Below are 15,592 nucleotides of genomic sequence, written 5' to 3'. Positions count from 1 at the left end.
TATGAACCCCCTGAGCTCGTGTCTCTAGCTGCATATGTAGTAGAAGAAGGCCTAATCGGCCATCATTGGAAAGAGAGGCCCCTTGGTCTTGCAAACTTTATATGACCCAGCACAGGGGAATGCCAGGGCCAAGAAGTGTGTGTGTGGGGAGGGGGGTAGGGGAGCAGGGGTGGAGGGGAGGGTATAGGGAACTTTCAGGATAGCATTTGAAATGTAAATAAAGAAAATATCTAATAAAAAAAAGAAAATGTGAGATTCTGAGCATATTCAATTTGAGGATACTATTTGTAGATATTAAACAAATATTAAGTGCCAATGGCCCATAATGTGTCAACTAACATATTATAAATACCAAGAATATCTGCTTTTTAAGAACAACTATGTACAAGAGACAAGATACTTACAAGAGATAGCAGCAAACTGAACAGGTCACCAACATGGTGATAATAACTCTAAACAAGAAAGAAAGAAGAAAAAGCCATTATTAGACATCAGTGAGCATGCAGACCTTGCAGAATGGTTTACATCCCTTCCTGCCCCCGAGACAGCAAGAATGCATACTGCATGCCAGACAACGGCCCTGCACTTACCCAAACATCCCTCATATGAGTGTGCCCCGTGGGTACTAAGGACAGGTGTGAGGACATAATCAAACATGTGTGTTAAAGGGAGTATTCTGAGACCACAGTTTGATCAGAAACTGAGAAGTCTGGCCCAACAATTCATTTTGACAAAGCTACCGTATTTGACAGTATTCTTGGCAATGGATTAACATTGCTAAAACTGTGCTCACTAGCTGGACCTCTCCCTACCTCTATTTATTTATAAAAAGTCAGGTTGCTGACCAGCTGAATTTCAGCATCTCTAAAACTCAACTCAGTAAATCCTACTCTTGCTGGGGGACTCAGTTTAGTTCCCAGCACTTGCAGTTGCCCTTAACTCCAACTTCAGGGGATCTGATACCTCTGGCCTCTATGGGTACCCACAAGCATGTGCATATACACACATGTAAACACACACATTTTAAAAATAATAAAAACCAAGCACCCCGCTTCTGAGTCTTTGTCCCCAGGCTAGGGTGTGGTCAGTGGAAGAGCAAGCACAAGCGAAGCCTAGGGTCCAGTGCAGACGCAGCGCTCTTCATACGCCTCTCTTAACTCTCCACCTGCCCCAGCTTCCTCCGCACACCACCCACCCGCCCGCCCGCACTGAGGATCTGCCCCTCGAAGCAGCTTGCTCTCCCATGGAGTTCTTTCTTTCCATTCATTTGCTAGCAAGAAAATTCACTGCTTTGGTTTGCTTAACTTATTCCAGGCAGATTCAAAATTTTCTTCCAGTCCTTTTATTCTCTCCACAGTCATTCAGATCAATCTTTCAGAATTATCCTCTTATTACACTCTTCACGGGAGGCTGTTTCTCACAGTGGTGACTACCACACCCCAGGAGCAAACAAGACAAATATTGGAATGCCTGCTGATTTTTGCTAAGCCTTTAGAAGTTCTGTGCTTGCATTTCCTGTGCTTAAGCTACTGATACTGATACCTTCCTTCACTCCATAGGTCTACCTGAGTACTCAGGATATATCGAGCTCTAGAGAAGTAGCAATGAATTAAACCTGATAGCTGGAGTGATGGCTCAGGGGTTAAGACCACTGGCTGCACCGGCTTTCAGTAGAAGCAGGCTTGGTTCCTGGCACTCACATAGTAGCTAATTGTCTGTAACGTGGGTTCTAAGAGATCTGATGCCCTCTTCTGGCATCTCAAAACACTGCATGCATGTGGTTCACAAACATACATGCAAAATACACACACATATATAATAAAAAGTAAGTAAAAAAAAATGTTTTTAAGTCTATCCAGTCCTTCCCTGGGAAGCTTACATGCTGGGAAGGAGGGGGAGTAGATAACACACAGACGAACAACAGACAGACAACAATCATCACAAACATGTTGAAGAGCTGACTGACCTCAGAAAACACAGTGGGGAAGGAAGGCAGATGTGCTGTGGCTGTGGCAGGGTTAAATAGCTGAGATGAGGCCTTGGCAAGTGATGGGGTCTGACTGCAGACTTGAGTGTCCCCAGCAGTGGGACAGCAAACTCAGGCATGAGCTGAGAGGGGTCTTGGGAGTTCAGAGGAAGGAGGCTGGGGTGGCTGAATAGACAAGCAAGGCCGGCCTGGGAAGCAGAAGTAAGGTCGAAGAGGTCTATCTATCTATCTCATGGCCGTTGCAAGGCCTCTGCTCCAAACGTTATCAGGACGGAGCAGAAGAGAACTGTAAAATCTGCCCTGATTTCTGCCCTGATCTCTCCCCAGGCTGGGGAGATCGAGTCAGAGTGGTGAAACGGCAGACCCATTGGGAGTGTGAGGTCATAAAGGCCAAGGGTACAGCACACATGGACAAGGCTTACAGCAGTGTGGGTAGCAAATATTGATCAGACTTTAGATGCATTTCATCTTAATTATCTGAGTGACGGAGTGCACATGAGTGCAGATGCCCATGGAGGCCAGAGAGTGTGGATGGCCTGAGGTTGGAGTTACAGGTGGTTAGCCCGATGGGACTACTGAGAACCAAACGCTGGTACTCTACAAGACAGCAAAAGCTCTCATCTGCTGAGCATCTCTCCAGCACCTCTCGATGCATTTTAGAGACAAGAAACGTGACAGCTGTACAATAAACGGAGAGCTGGAGCAGCCAGTTGTGATCTAAGCCCTTCATTCAGCAGCCTATGGGAGTGCATACCAGTAATCCTATCTTGGAAGGCCAAGGCAGGAGAATGGCAAGTTTGAAGTTAGCCTAGGCTACATAAAGATGGACAGATAGACAGACAGAGGGCCAGCCTTCCAACTCTTCTTTTCAACCCTTTATTCTTGAGGGCGGGAACCTTTACCATGACCCGACCCACAACACATGGCTATGAGTCTCAGTGCCAGCTCCTGCTCATCTTCTCCCAAGCCGAGCTTCGAATCTCTGCTGTCTCCTCTCTTCCCCAAAAGATATCTCAGAGAACAGAAACAGCAACAGCTCAGGAGCCTTTGTATTACACAGCCAGTATTAGCTGCCACAGGAAAACATTCCCCTGCAACAACTGCTCCAGGGGCTAGAGAGATGGCTCAGTGGTTAAGAGCACTGACTGCTTTTCCACAGGTCCTGAGTTCAGTTCTCAGCAACCACATGGTGGCTTACAATTATCTGTAATAGGATCTGATGCCTTCTTCTGATGTGTCTGAAGACAGCTACAGTGTACTCCTATACAAAAAAAAAAAAAAAAAAAAAACTTAAAAAAAAAAAAAAAAAAAAAAAACCTGCTCCTTAGGGGATATGCACGAGTGGAGAGTCCTAAGCTGCAATTCATTTTCAAATGTCTTAGCAAAACTGTATACAACTACATACACACATTTACGTGCATTCACAAAGCAAACGTGTATAAATCTATTATAACATATGGCCTTGGGATGTGACCTTTTTAAAATGATTTATTTTAAGCTAGGCAGTGGTGTTGCATTTTAATCCCAGCACTCAGGAGGCAAAGGCAGGCAGTCTCTGAGTTTGAGGCCAGCCTGATCTAGAGAGTGAGTTCCAGGACAGCCAGGGCCACACAGGGAAACCCTGTCTCATCTGTGTATATGCATGCATGTACACAAGCGCAGGTACCCTCAGAGGCCAGAGTGAACTCAGGTCTTAACATGCCATGGTATGCAAGAGGAGATCAGAGAACAATTTGTGGGGTAGCCAGACATGGCAACAAGCACCTTTACCCCCTGAGGCCACCAGCAAGTCTTTCGTATGTGACTTTCTACATGCTCCAAAATGTTTACGGAGAAAATCAAACAAACAAAACAACCCAAAAAACTGAAGCTGACATAGCCCCTGGTCTACTAATCCCTGTGTGATCCTCCACATCTGGTAAAGGAGGGCTTGAAGCTTTTGGTGACTCTGTGGGCTCCTAAAGAGAAAAGAGGGAGATCATAAAGGACAGCAGGCAGACTAGATTTTTGTCCTACCATGTCCCACTGCAGAAAAAAATCCAAAGAATTGCAAGGGGTTGGCTCCCAGATGCCCACACATTCAGGAGGGGCCTGTCCCCGCCAGCTACCTTCTTACTGTCTCATCAGGTCCCATACCCTCCCCAGCACCCATTTTCAGAACACTGGGCAAGGGTCTCTCAGATTGAGCAGAGAAGCCCCCTGTTCTGCTCCCTTCTTGCACAGTTTCTTATTTCCTTAATGAGAATCTCCTAATCCCACAAATCAGAAATGTTTTCCTGTATTAAATACTCAGTTCAGCATGGTGGCTGGGGATACAACTCAGTGGTAGAGTGCTTGTCTAGAAGATGGGAGGCTCTGGGTTCACTTCTCAGCAACTCCTACTTGCACCCCCAACCCCACCCCCGCCGCTGACACACACAAACACAAACACAGGAAAAAAATCATCAGAGTTCATTAAGCAGGCCAGTTCTTGCATAACTTTAAAAAAAAAAAAAAGACCTTTTGGTTTACAATCTTTTGGGAAGGAGGATGTAGAAGGGACCTGGTATTAATTAATCCTAAACCATCCATGTTTCAGTAAAACCTAGAAACATGGAAAAGCTAACTAAATCTTCCAAGGTCACAAGAGCTCAGTCACCTTGGAGCATTGTTTCCTAAACTGTAAGCCTATAACTCCTACGAGGCACCATTTCAAGACCTGCTCAATCCTGCCAAGAGCAAGAAACACAAGGATTGCAGTGGAGGCTGCAAATAGGCCCCAGATAGGCTCTCACTGCAGGTCAAATAGAACCTGACGGTGGTGAGCACCAGGGGTTTCATTACTCTGCATAACAGAAGTGGCACCTGATGCCAAGGATGGGGAGAACAGAGTTAGACATGTTAATAAAAGCTATTCTGGGATGAAGGCTAGAAAGACAGACAGTGGTGGAACGAAACACAACAGAGACATTCTGTTGTCTAACTCCAAGAGGAAAAAAAAGGATCTAAATGAATTCAGTTAATACAAATTTCTTTGATAACTCCAGAATTCAGATACCACATCAGCTGCTATAAACTGCAGATGATCCTATACAACTGTTATTGAGAGGTGGGACTTGATGTTTACAAATGACAGAAATTCACCTATCATTTCCCTTTCAAAAGCCATTTAATTGGGACCTGGAGAGATGGCTCTTTGGTTAAGTACACTTGCTCTTGCAGAAGACCTAGGTTCAAGTCCCAGCACCCACGTGACAGCTCATAACTATCTGTAACTCCAATTCCAAGGGATCAAATCCCTCTGTGGGCATTGCACACATGTGATGCCCTTACATACATGCAGCCACACACTTATATACATAAAGTAATACATACATCTTTAAAAGTGTTTTCTTAGGCTAATAGAAAAAAAACCATTGTTAAAAGTCAGTGTATTCCAGACAGTAATAGAAGCCAATATCACAAAACAGTAAAACTTCATCTGGCAAGTGGTGGTGCATGCCTTTAATCCCAGCACTTGGGAGGCAGAGGCAGGCGGATTTCTGAGTTTGAGGCCAGCCTGGTCTACAGAGCAAGTTACAGGATGGCCAGGGCTACACAGAAGAAAACTTATCTTAAAAAACAACAACAAAAAAACCCCAAAACAACAAAAAAAACAAAACAGTAAAACTTCCTCTAATCAAATCAAAATGTCCCACTCAATAAACATTGTCTACAAAGTGCTGTAAAGCTAAACACGATGTACCCACCATTCAGTGTTTAATCCATTAAAGCAAGAGACGTTTCTGACACACTACTACTTACGTTCAAGTGTCATCTCCACATGATCTTGAGTTGAGAGGGAAAAAACTACTTAATTCAAAAGAGGAACTAGAAAGAGGGTGTCCCAGGGTCCTCTAAAGAAGTTTGTTTTTTTTTTACACTGCAATACAGAAGTTTATCTCCAAACAGAGAAAGCGGTATTCAGCAAACCTTAGATGGGGGGATGAAAATCTTGGCCAACCACTGTAAATACTGTTTACAAGTAAGGGCAGGAGCGCCCTGGAAGGTATGACGCGGAGATTTCTTAACAATACCTTCGGCTCTGGTTGATTTAACCTCATTTAGATCAGGCTCACCCTGTCCTGGGTTGGGCCCACTAGCTGCAAAGGCTTAACTTTACGCTATGCATCAAGCTTGTCAGAGTCCGCAACTCTGACAGAGACAGAGACAGCAAGGGGGCAGAGAGGGAGACTTCTGTTCTTAGATCCCTTTCTTTGAGGTTTAGGCAAAAAGCCTCCCATGCATGAAAGACAGAACCAAAGCAGCGACAGTGGCTTGGGAGGCGCCCTAATTTCTCTTCAGTCGAAGTGCACGCTTTTGGTCCATCAAGACAAAAAGCACTCCCTAAAATTCACTTCCGGGAGGGGTTGCCAAAGGTGACCTCAGCCGGGGACATTGACAGGCTCTGAGGAGCGCATGCGGTCCTCCCCGCCGTGGTCCACCCCGCCTCATCCTCCCACCTTAGTCCTCCACGTACGATCCTTTTCTCCGTGGTCCTCCCACCGGGGTCCTCCGCTCCCACCACCTCGGACATGGCGCACTTACCCCCGGTTAGGACCCTTGGGGATAAACCAGGGCACGAGGAGGCCCACGAAGCCCCAGAACACGCTCATCACGATCAAAGGCACAGTAAGGCCGAGGTACGCCATGCCTGCGCCCCAGCAGACGAATCAGTCCAAGGCTTCGCTCTCGTCCCACCCGGAAGTGTCAACAGAGACTCACGTGATCGGCGCGCCAAAGCCCCGCCCCCTACGCGCGGCGTCACTCGCCCGTCGGGCTCCGCCCCTTGGACTAGAGCCCCGCCCTTACCTGGCTTGTTTCAAGGCTGTGGTTCCATGGGGGCTTGACTAAGGTGAAGCGGCAGCAACCGGGGAAGGGATCAGCAAAGTCTTCTGGAAAGATCTTAGGCCCATTTTGGTGATGTGTCATTTACAGTTTTATCTATATTTTACGCGCAGACATAAAGACGTAAAGCCTACAATAGTGGACTACTGTTCTAGAGTCTTGTATGCTAGGCTCCTGATTGTAAGCTTTGCATTCTTCCATAGCCCATGAACTGCTCAGAATCGCCATCTCTGCTCCAAGTGAAGAACTGATCACAGTCACATTGTAACTTAACGGTTGTAAGGGTCTTAACCGTTGGTGCTGCTGTGTGCCTTGTACAGAGTGCAAGTAAATCTGACAGCCATCTGAGAGAGGTCACATCTCCGGAGAAGATGGACCTGCAAATAGGCCACAGTGCAGATAGACAGCTGAAGATGACCAGGCCCTATTTTGCATTCCCGCCAATTGTCACAACAGTTTCAATAAGAATAGGAATTAGCCAGAAATATCATTGTGGCTCGCCAGAATTGTCGGCTCATTGCACCATGAACTTCCTGAGACACAGAGGAGGGGAGCAATTCTTGGAGGTTTTTTATTATTATTATTATTCTTTTTTCTAGGGGCCAGGGACTTGTTATGTGGAACACGCTGGCCTCCAGTTCCCAAGTGCCGGGATTGCCGGTGAACCACCATGTTGAGCTGAGGTTGATTCTAAAGAAGTTTGCAGACAGAGCAAGATGAACACAGCGTGCTGGACTGTGGATCCGTTTCCTGGTAGTAGCCACCTCTCCTTATTTCTTCATCAAGTAGAACGGATTCCTGAATTAATTGGAACCTTCAGCAGCTGTACCATCTTTGCAAATGATTTTCAGACTTTAACTGAGCCGGCTGTAGTGGCCGCATACTTTTAATCCCAGAATTCAGAGGGTGGAGGCAGGCAGAACGTGCAGTTAGGAAGAGGCCAAACGGACTCAGAACTCAGTCTGAAGCAGAGGTCCATCTATTGGTCACCCAGCTCACCATTAGTAATCTGAAATAACTTGTTTCTTTAAAATAGTCATGTCGAAAGGCTGGACCATCCAGAGAATGCCCCACCAGGGGTCCATCCCATAATCAGCCACCAAACGCAGATGCCAGCAAGATTTTGCTGAAGGGACCCTGATATAGCTGTCTCTTGTGAGGCTATGCCAGTGCCTGGCAAACACAGAAGTGGATGCTCATAGCCAGCTATTGGATGGAACACAGGGCCCCCAATGGAGGATCTAGAGAAAGTACCCAAGGAACTGAAGGGGTCTGCAACCCTGTAGGTGGAACAACAATATGAACTAATCAGTACTCCCAGAGCTCGTGTCTCTAGCTGCATATGTAGCAGAAGATGGCCGAGTCGGCCCTCATCGGGAAGAGAGGCCCCTTGGTCTTGCAAACTTTATATGCCCCATACAGGGGAACACCAGGGCCAAGAAGTGGGACTGAGTGGGTAGGGGAGCAGGGCAGGGGGAGGTTATAGGGGACATTCAGGATAGCATTTGAAATGTAAATGAAGAAAATATCTAATAAAATAATTTAAAAAATACTCTTCTACACAATATTGTAATCAACAGAGCATAGATTAGTATTTATTCCAAAGCTATGGAATGGATACAATGTAAATACCACTTCTTTTATCGTGTTTTCTACCAGGACGTCTTGTATTAAAGTTATATATATATAAAATAGTCATGTAATTTATGTCAGGTGATGGTGGTACACACCTTTAAAAGCAACACTCAGAAGGCAGAGGCAGGTGAATCTCTGTGAATTCAAGGCTAGCCTGGTTTACAGAGAGATTTTTAGTCAGCCAGGACTATACAGAGAAACCCTGTCTCCAAAACCGACCAAACAAACAAACAAAATTCATGGAATTTGGATGCCTGTGTGGCAACTCACAAAGCACATTTATATTGGAATATGTTGGTACAAACCAATTCCTAGAAGAGAGTATAATTTGAATTTACTGGTAAGAGGTACAAATAATCATAATATAGTTATTATGTGATTTTTCCTGGGTATACAGGAACAAATGTCCATTCACCCCAGATAAGGCATGGATGGAAAACTGAATAATTCATTCTACACAAGTCTCCTTACTGAACCAGTGAATATTAGAGTTACTTACAGGAGCATGGGTGACATAGAAATCCCTGGAATTCCCCGCACAACTTGCAAGCAGCTTAGCTGGCCAATTTCCTCCCCTGAGCAATTGTTACTGTTCATACAACTTGCAGAAGGGGTCTTGTGAGTCTTGTAACTTTCAGAGGCTTCCTGAGTCTTCTGTGTTTCCTTTACTTCCTGTCTGAGCCTTGTTCCAGGGGAATGTTCACACAGCATACAGTAAGGAGCTATGTGATGGTTTTCTTTGTTTGCTTCTTTTTAAAGATTTTTTATATGTGGCCAGGTGTGCTAATACATGCCTTTAATCCTACCACTTGGGGGGCAGAGGCAGGAGAATCTCTGAGTTCAAAACCAGCTTAGTCTATAAAGCAAATTCCAGGACAGCCAGGGCTACACAGAGAACCTCTCTTTCAAAAACCAAGACAAAACTTCAAAAAGATTTATTGTTTGCAAGTATGTTTTGTCTGCATGTATGCCTATGCAACAGATGTATGCCTAGTGCCCTTGGAAATCAGAAGAGGGTATTGTATACCCTGGTACTGGAGTTATAGATGATTGTGAGCTGCCATAGGGGTTGCTGGGAAACAAACCTGGGTCCTCTGCAAGAGCAACAGATGCTCTTATCCACTAAGCCATTTCTACAGCCCCTTCTTTATGTGATGAGTATTTTATCCATAAAGTTTCTTATTTTAAGTGACAAAATCTATTAAAATGGGGGAGGGAGAAGAGACTTACATAACATATTCAAAAGACAACACAGGAGACAAGCCACAAAACCAAAGTGTAGGTAGCCCTTTCTACATCAGACCACACTGGGTCACATATATATGTGAGATTGTGTGTACCTCTGCAGAGGCCAGAGAGCGCCATAACTGATGTGGGGCGAGGTCCTCTGCAGTAACCTTTCGAGCTCTTAACTGCTGAGCCAACACGCCACCCTCCCTTCTGCTAGCTTTTGAAGTTGTTGTTTTAACAGTGACACTCAGAAATCCTCTGTCTGCCTGCCTGCCTGCATCAAGCTTGCTCCTGCATGCCTTGGCAGCAGTTCTGAGTTGGCACTCCCATCTCACTAAAGCACATGCTTTAGCATACAGGCAAAGGCGACAAATCACACTAATTAGCTGATAACACTGGTTATCAAGTTAGCCTAAGCGGCTCCCAGGAAGCCTGTGGTAGTTTGAGTAGGAATGGCCCCCATTGGTTCACAGATTTGAAAACTCTGTCACTGGGGAGTGGCACTATTTGAGGTGGGGATCTGGGTTTTCAGAAGCCCAAGCTAGGTGGAGTCTCTCTCTCTCTCTCTCTCTCTCTCTCTCTCTCTCTCTCTCTCTCTCTCTCTCTCCCTCCCTCCCTCCCATCTGCATGTAGACCTCTGAACTGCCTCTCTAGCATCATGTTTGCCTGTCATGCTTCCCAACATGATAATGAATTAAGTCTCGGAGACTATAAGCAAGCACCAGTTAAATGCTTTCTCTTATAAGAGTTGTGGTCATGGTGTCTCTTTACAGCAACAATCAGTAAAGTATCAGCCATACTGTTAGCCCTCTGAGGGATACGGGGCAGGCTGGGTTGTGTGTGTTTGTGTGAAAATCTGTGAGAGAGGAACACAGCTCATGTTACACTCAAGCCACTGTGCCTGCAGCAGCCACATCTTTAAGCACTGCTCCTATGTGTGGTATATTTCGTGTTGGTGGTCAACCTGACTGAATCTGGAATTAACAGTTGGACACACCTTCAAAGGATTTTCTTGATCAGGTTATTTGAAGAGAGAAGACCCAGCATAAAAGTAGGTGGAACCCTTGTGTGGCGGTCCAGACATGAGATCCAAAGGAAAAGCTTGTAGACTGAGCAGAGTGACAATTTTGGAATTTTAGAATTTTTTAAACACAAAAATACTATAAGAATGTGCTTTTGTTTTAATCCCAGGTGTTGGCTGTGTGGCTGCTTCACGGCTGTCCACAGCACTGATGACAGTTTGACTCCTGCTCGTGCAGAGGTGGGATTTTGCACCTGCAGACAGTTTCTGCAAGTGTGTGATGTTTGGAATTCTTGGTACTTTTCAGTGGGTTTATAAGCACTAGGGCCCTGAGAGGCAGAGGGGGTTGTTGGTTGGTTAGTTGGTGGTGGTCATGGTTTGTTAAGCAGTCATGCACAAAGAAGAAACAAGAAGAAATTAGGTATCTTGGTGGCAAAGGTCAAACTCGCTCCAAGGAACTCAATACCCCTAATCAGCAGGAAGTAGTCTAACCATAATGTCAACCCCTTTCTGATCCCTAACTTTACTCAGGGATCTCCTTTGCTCTCTATCCTTTTTTCTCTCTTATCTAGTGTTAGGGGGTTGAAAGGGCTAAAGAAAAAGGATGGAGAGGCTGGAAGAGAAAAGAACCCACAAAGAAACCAAAGACCAGTTACAAGTAACACCCAACTTGGGACTAAGCAGAATAGGAAATCTGATTTCAAATGCCGCAAAGGAAACTGCAGAGAATGAAGGAATGGATTTCCATTTTTTCCCCAAAAATGCCAGCAAAAAATTTATTGTGACTGCTACTGCTAGGGTATCCCCTGCTCTGCTCCCAGAGGGGGTTTTCTGGGGTTTTTCCCCCCTTCTTTGCCCTATAATCTGTTTAAAAAAACGTTGAGAGAATGGCTGAGCAGTTGGAAAAACTGCTGGTGGAAATGGAGAGGCCTGAGAGACAAAAAAGGCTGAAATGGGAAAACAAGAAAAAAAGATTCACTCTGTTCTCTCATTTCTGAAAGGGTTGCAGTGTTGCCTGGGCGACTGGAAAACTGCAGGTGGAGGTGGAAGCACTGGGAAGGCAAGGAACGCTGGAAAAGGGAGAACAAAAGGGCTCAGTCCAGGTGACTGAGCAAGACAGCAAGAGTTTCCTGAAGGGGCTGGTGAGATGGCTCAGCGGGTAAGAGCACCCAACTGCTCTTCTGAAGGTCCTGAGTTCAAATCCCAGCAACCACATGGTGGCTCACAACCATCCATAACAAGATCTGATGCCCTCTTCTGGAGCGTCTGAAGACAGCTACAGTGTACTTACATATAATAAATAAATAAATAAATAAGTAAGTAAGAGTTTCCTGAAGGAGGAAAGAGGGCGGTCGGGCAGAGAAGAGCAGGGGACAATCTGATGAAGCGTCCCATTTTGGAAGAAAGGGTTAATCTCAAACCAACCATGCCACCAGAGTTAGAGGCGGTCACAGGGCTTAGAGCTCCGGGTTACAAGATGGCCACCAGCTTCCCAGTAATCATCTAGCATATGCCTGCTAATGGTGTGGAACAGGTTATGATGAGATAGGGTTGTGTCCTAATAAAATGATACGTCTAAGATAAGTTTTAAAGAAGGCATGATTTCATATAAGGATGCACTCACCTAACCTTAAATAACTGGGCTAATCAAAATAGTATTCCCCAAGACTGGCAAGGATTGGTGACAGCTGTGCCAAAGGCTGGTCCACAGTTGCAGTGATTAACATGGTGGAGAGAAGAAGCTTTGAATATTAAAAGTGAGATATTAATTAGCATGGCCTACCATTGGATTAACTACTCATGAGAGACCAGACCAACTCCTTCTTGGGTTCAGGCTCCATCTTAGAGAACCTGACCTAAGGTTGAACTCGAGTTAACCAAGAAGCCTGCATGTAGCACTAGTTTCCAGGTCACTCCCTAATGACCACCAATCAGGAAAAAAGCAGAAGTAAAGTTTATGGTTTGGCTTCCAGCCTTAGCCAATCACTTTAAAGGGCAACAAATTCTGTAATAGCCCCCCAATCAGATGTGTGCCAAGCTGGAAACCCCCATAGTTGTTTGCTTGCCTCTATAAATACTTGCTTGAAACTGGGCTCAGGGCTTTACCCTCCAATTCTGCAGCATCACTGACTGTGGTGAGGCCAAGCTTGAGCTTGAATAAAGACCCTAGTGCAATTGCATCGGAATCAGCTCCTTGGTGGTCTTCTGGTGTTTGCAAACGCTTCCTAAATAGGTATAACACTCAAGAGTTAAGTAATTTGCCTCAAATGTCATAGTCCGAAATGGTTAACAGCTGAAGAAAAGAGGGGGAGGGAGGGAGGGAGAGAGAGGGAGGGAGGGAGGGAGACAGACAAACTCTGCTAGAACAGAGACTGCAAGATGCATATGTGGATCAAATTGATCCTAAACTTGATTGTATTTTGAATATTTTGCCTTCAACTCATCCTTCTACTGGACTCATTATGCAAAGGGAAGATGGTATTATAGGGTGGAATTTTCTTAGACATTGACAAAGTAAAAAAAAATTAAAGGCTTACATTTAAATTAAAGTTTCTGATTTAATCATAAAAGGTACAATTGTCAGGAACAGACCTGGTAGATATTGTAATACGTTATACTAATGTTGAGATTGGCAAAGAGCTTGTGGCAACTGTTTGGGAGAAACTGACAACAAATATCCTAAGAGCAAGCATCTTTAGTTTGTATAGTAAAAAGAAAAAAATTGGATTTTCCCATGTATTATAAAATTCCTGAAGCACCCACATTCTATACTGATGCCAATAGTTGGGAATGGCAGATTATAAATCAAACAAAATGACCAAAGTAATCCAAAGCCCATATATTTAAGTTCACAAATCAGAGCAGTATGCAAGTCTTATGGCATTATTAGATTTTCCTGAACCTCTTAATATAATTACTGACCCTCAATATGTAGAAAGAGTTATTTTACATATAGAAACTGTTGAATTTATTCCTGATAATTCAGAATTAACCTTGTTATTTATGAACTGCAACAGACAATCAGAATGAGAACCTCTCTGTCATATCACCAACACTGCACCACACAGGCTTGCCAGACCCATCATCACTAGGAGATGAAGGACCTGACTGTGTGAGATGCTTCAGAACTCCATTTAAAACACCATGTTAACAGTAAAGATTTAAAGAAAAAAAATTTCTATCTCTTGGCAATATGCCAAGGAAATTATAAGGAAATGGCCTACTTGTTCTTTGTATAACCAAACTCCAGCACCTGCTGGAAGTAACCCTAGGGGCACCAAAGAAATGAAGTCTGGCAGATGGATGCGTTTCATTTTGCAGAATTTGGAAAAACTAACATTTGAACACCATACCATTGATACTCAGGGTTTCAATGTGCAACTCCTTTGAGTTCTGAAAAGGCTGATTCTGTGATTACACATTTACTGGAAGTAATGACTATTGTGGGGGATATCTGTTGCAAGTTAACACTAACAATGCTGGGCTGGTGAGATGGCTCAGCAGGTAAGAGCACCCGACTGCTCTTCCTAAAGGTCCTGAGTTCAAATCCCGGCAACCACATGGTGGCTCACGACCATCTGTAACGAGATCTGACGTCCTCTTCTGGAGTGTCTGAAGACAGCTACAGTGTAATTACATATAATAAATAAATAAAGCTTTAAAAAAAAAGACTAACAATGCTCCCACATAAAACAGATAAAACAATTCTTTGTGTATTACAATATAAAGCACAGTGTGAGTATAACACACAATTCTACAGGACAAGCAGTTGTAGAAAGATCTAATCGCACCTTAAAGGAAATGCTTATAAAACAGGAAAGGAAGGATAAAGACCCCCATGGGTAGACTCATTAGTGCTCTGTTAACTTTTAATTTTCTGAATGTTAATGAGAAAGGTACAACAGCAGCTGAGAAACACTGGCTTATAGAAGAAACTGTGACATTAAATGAGCCTATATATAAGAATGTGTTGATATTAGATGGAAGCCAGGGGTGCTGGTTTGTTTATATTTCCACAGGAAATGAAAAATTCTAGATATCACAAGCTATAAAAATTAGGATTGAGCAGAAGTCTCCTGAAAGCCTTAGCCACTGACTCAAAAGGCACTTATTTCATTAAAAATGCCTCCATTTATAATTCTCTCCCTACACACAGCACAACTAATGTTTTAAAAAAGAAGAGGGGAGATGTAGTGACAGTTTTTGAATTTATGTTTTTTAAACAGACCAGAAACATTATAAGAATGTGCTTTTGTTTTAATCCCGGGTATGGTGTGCTTCAGATTGTCCACAGCAGCTGACTGTGATCTGACTCCTGCTCGTGCAGAGCTGTGATTTTGCTACCTGCAAATAGTTTCTGCAAGTGTGCAACATTTGAAACTCTGGGAACTTCTCAGAGGAGATATAAATGCTAGGGCCCTGAGAAGCAGAGTGGATTGTTGTTGGATTGGTGGTGGTCATGGTTTGTTATGCATATAGAAGAAACAAGAAGAAATTAGATTCCTTGATGGCAAAGATCAAACTTGCCCCAAGGAACTCGACACCCCTAATCAGCAAGAAGTAGTCTAACAATAACATCAACCTCTTTCTGATCCCTGATTTTGTTCAGGAACCTCCTTCATTTCCTCTCTATCCTTTTACCTCTCTTACCTAATGTTAGGGGGTTGAAAGGGCTGAGTAGAGAAGGGTGGAAGAAAGAAGAACCCGCAAAGTAGCTAAAGCCAGCTACAACTGAGTAGCTACTGGAGTCTTGGCTCTCCGTGTGAAGACAGCCACTTTTGCATTACCCAAGTCACAGTGTGTAAGTAATCTAATAAATGTCCTTTTTTGTATATATTGATCCTATAGGTTCT

General features: G+C 44.1%; 1 protein-coding gene across 1 annotated transcript in view; it reads right to left on the bottom strand.

The window, feature by feature from the left end:
- Atp6v0e1 (ATPase H+ transporting V0 subunit e1) overlaps positions 1-6,724 on the bottom strand; it is a 24,947-nt gene extending 18,223 nt beyond the window's left edge. The window contains exons 1-2 of the mRNA XM_021221723.2: positions 6,554-6,724; positions 405-452 (exon numbers count right to left, since the gene is read on the bottom strand). Coding sequence (XP_021077382.1) covers positions 405-452; positions 6,554-6,657 — 152 coding nt within the window. The 5' untranslated portion in view covers positions 6,658-6,724. The remainder of the gene's footprint in view (positions 1-404; positions 453-6,553) is intronic.
- Positions 6,725-15,592: the final 8,868 nt, after the last annotated feature.

The sequence above is a fragment of the Mus pahari genome, chromosome 21 (assembly GCF_900095145.1).
Source record: "Mus pahari chromosome 21, PAHARI_EIJ_v1.1, whole genome shotgun sequence".
Taxonomy (NCBI): domain Eukaryota; kingdom Metazoa; phylum Chordata; class Mammalia; order Rodentia; family Muridae; genus Mus; species Mus pahari.
This window is presented reverse-complemented; position numbering and strand designations above follow the sequence as displayed.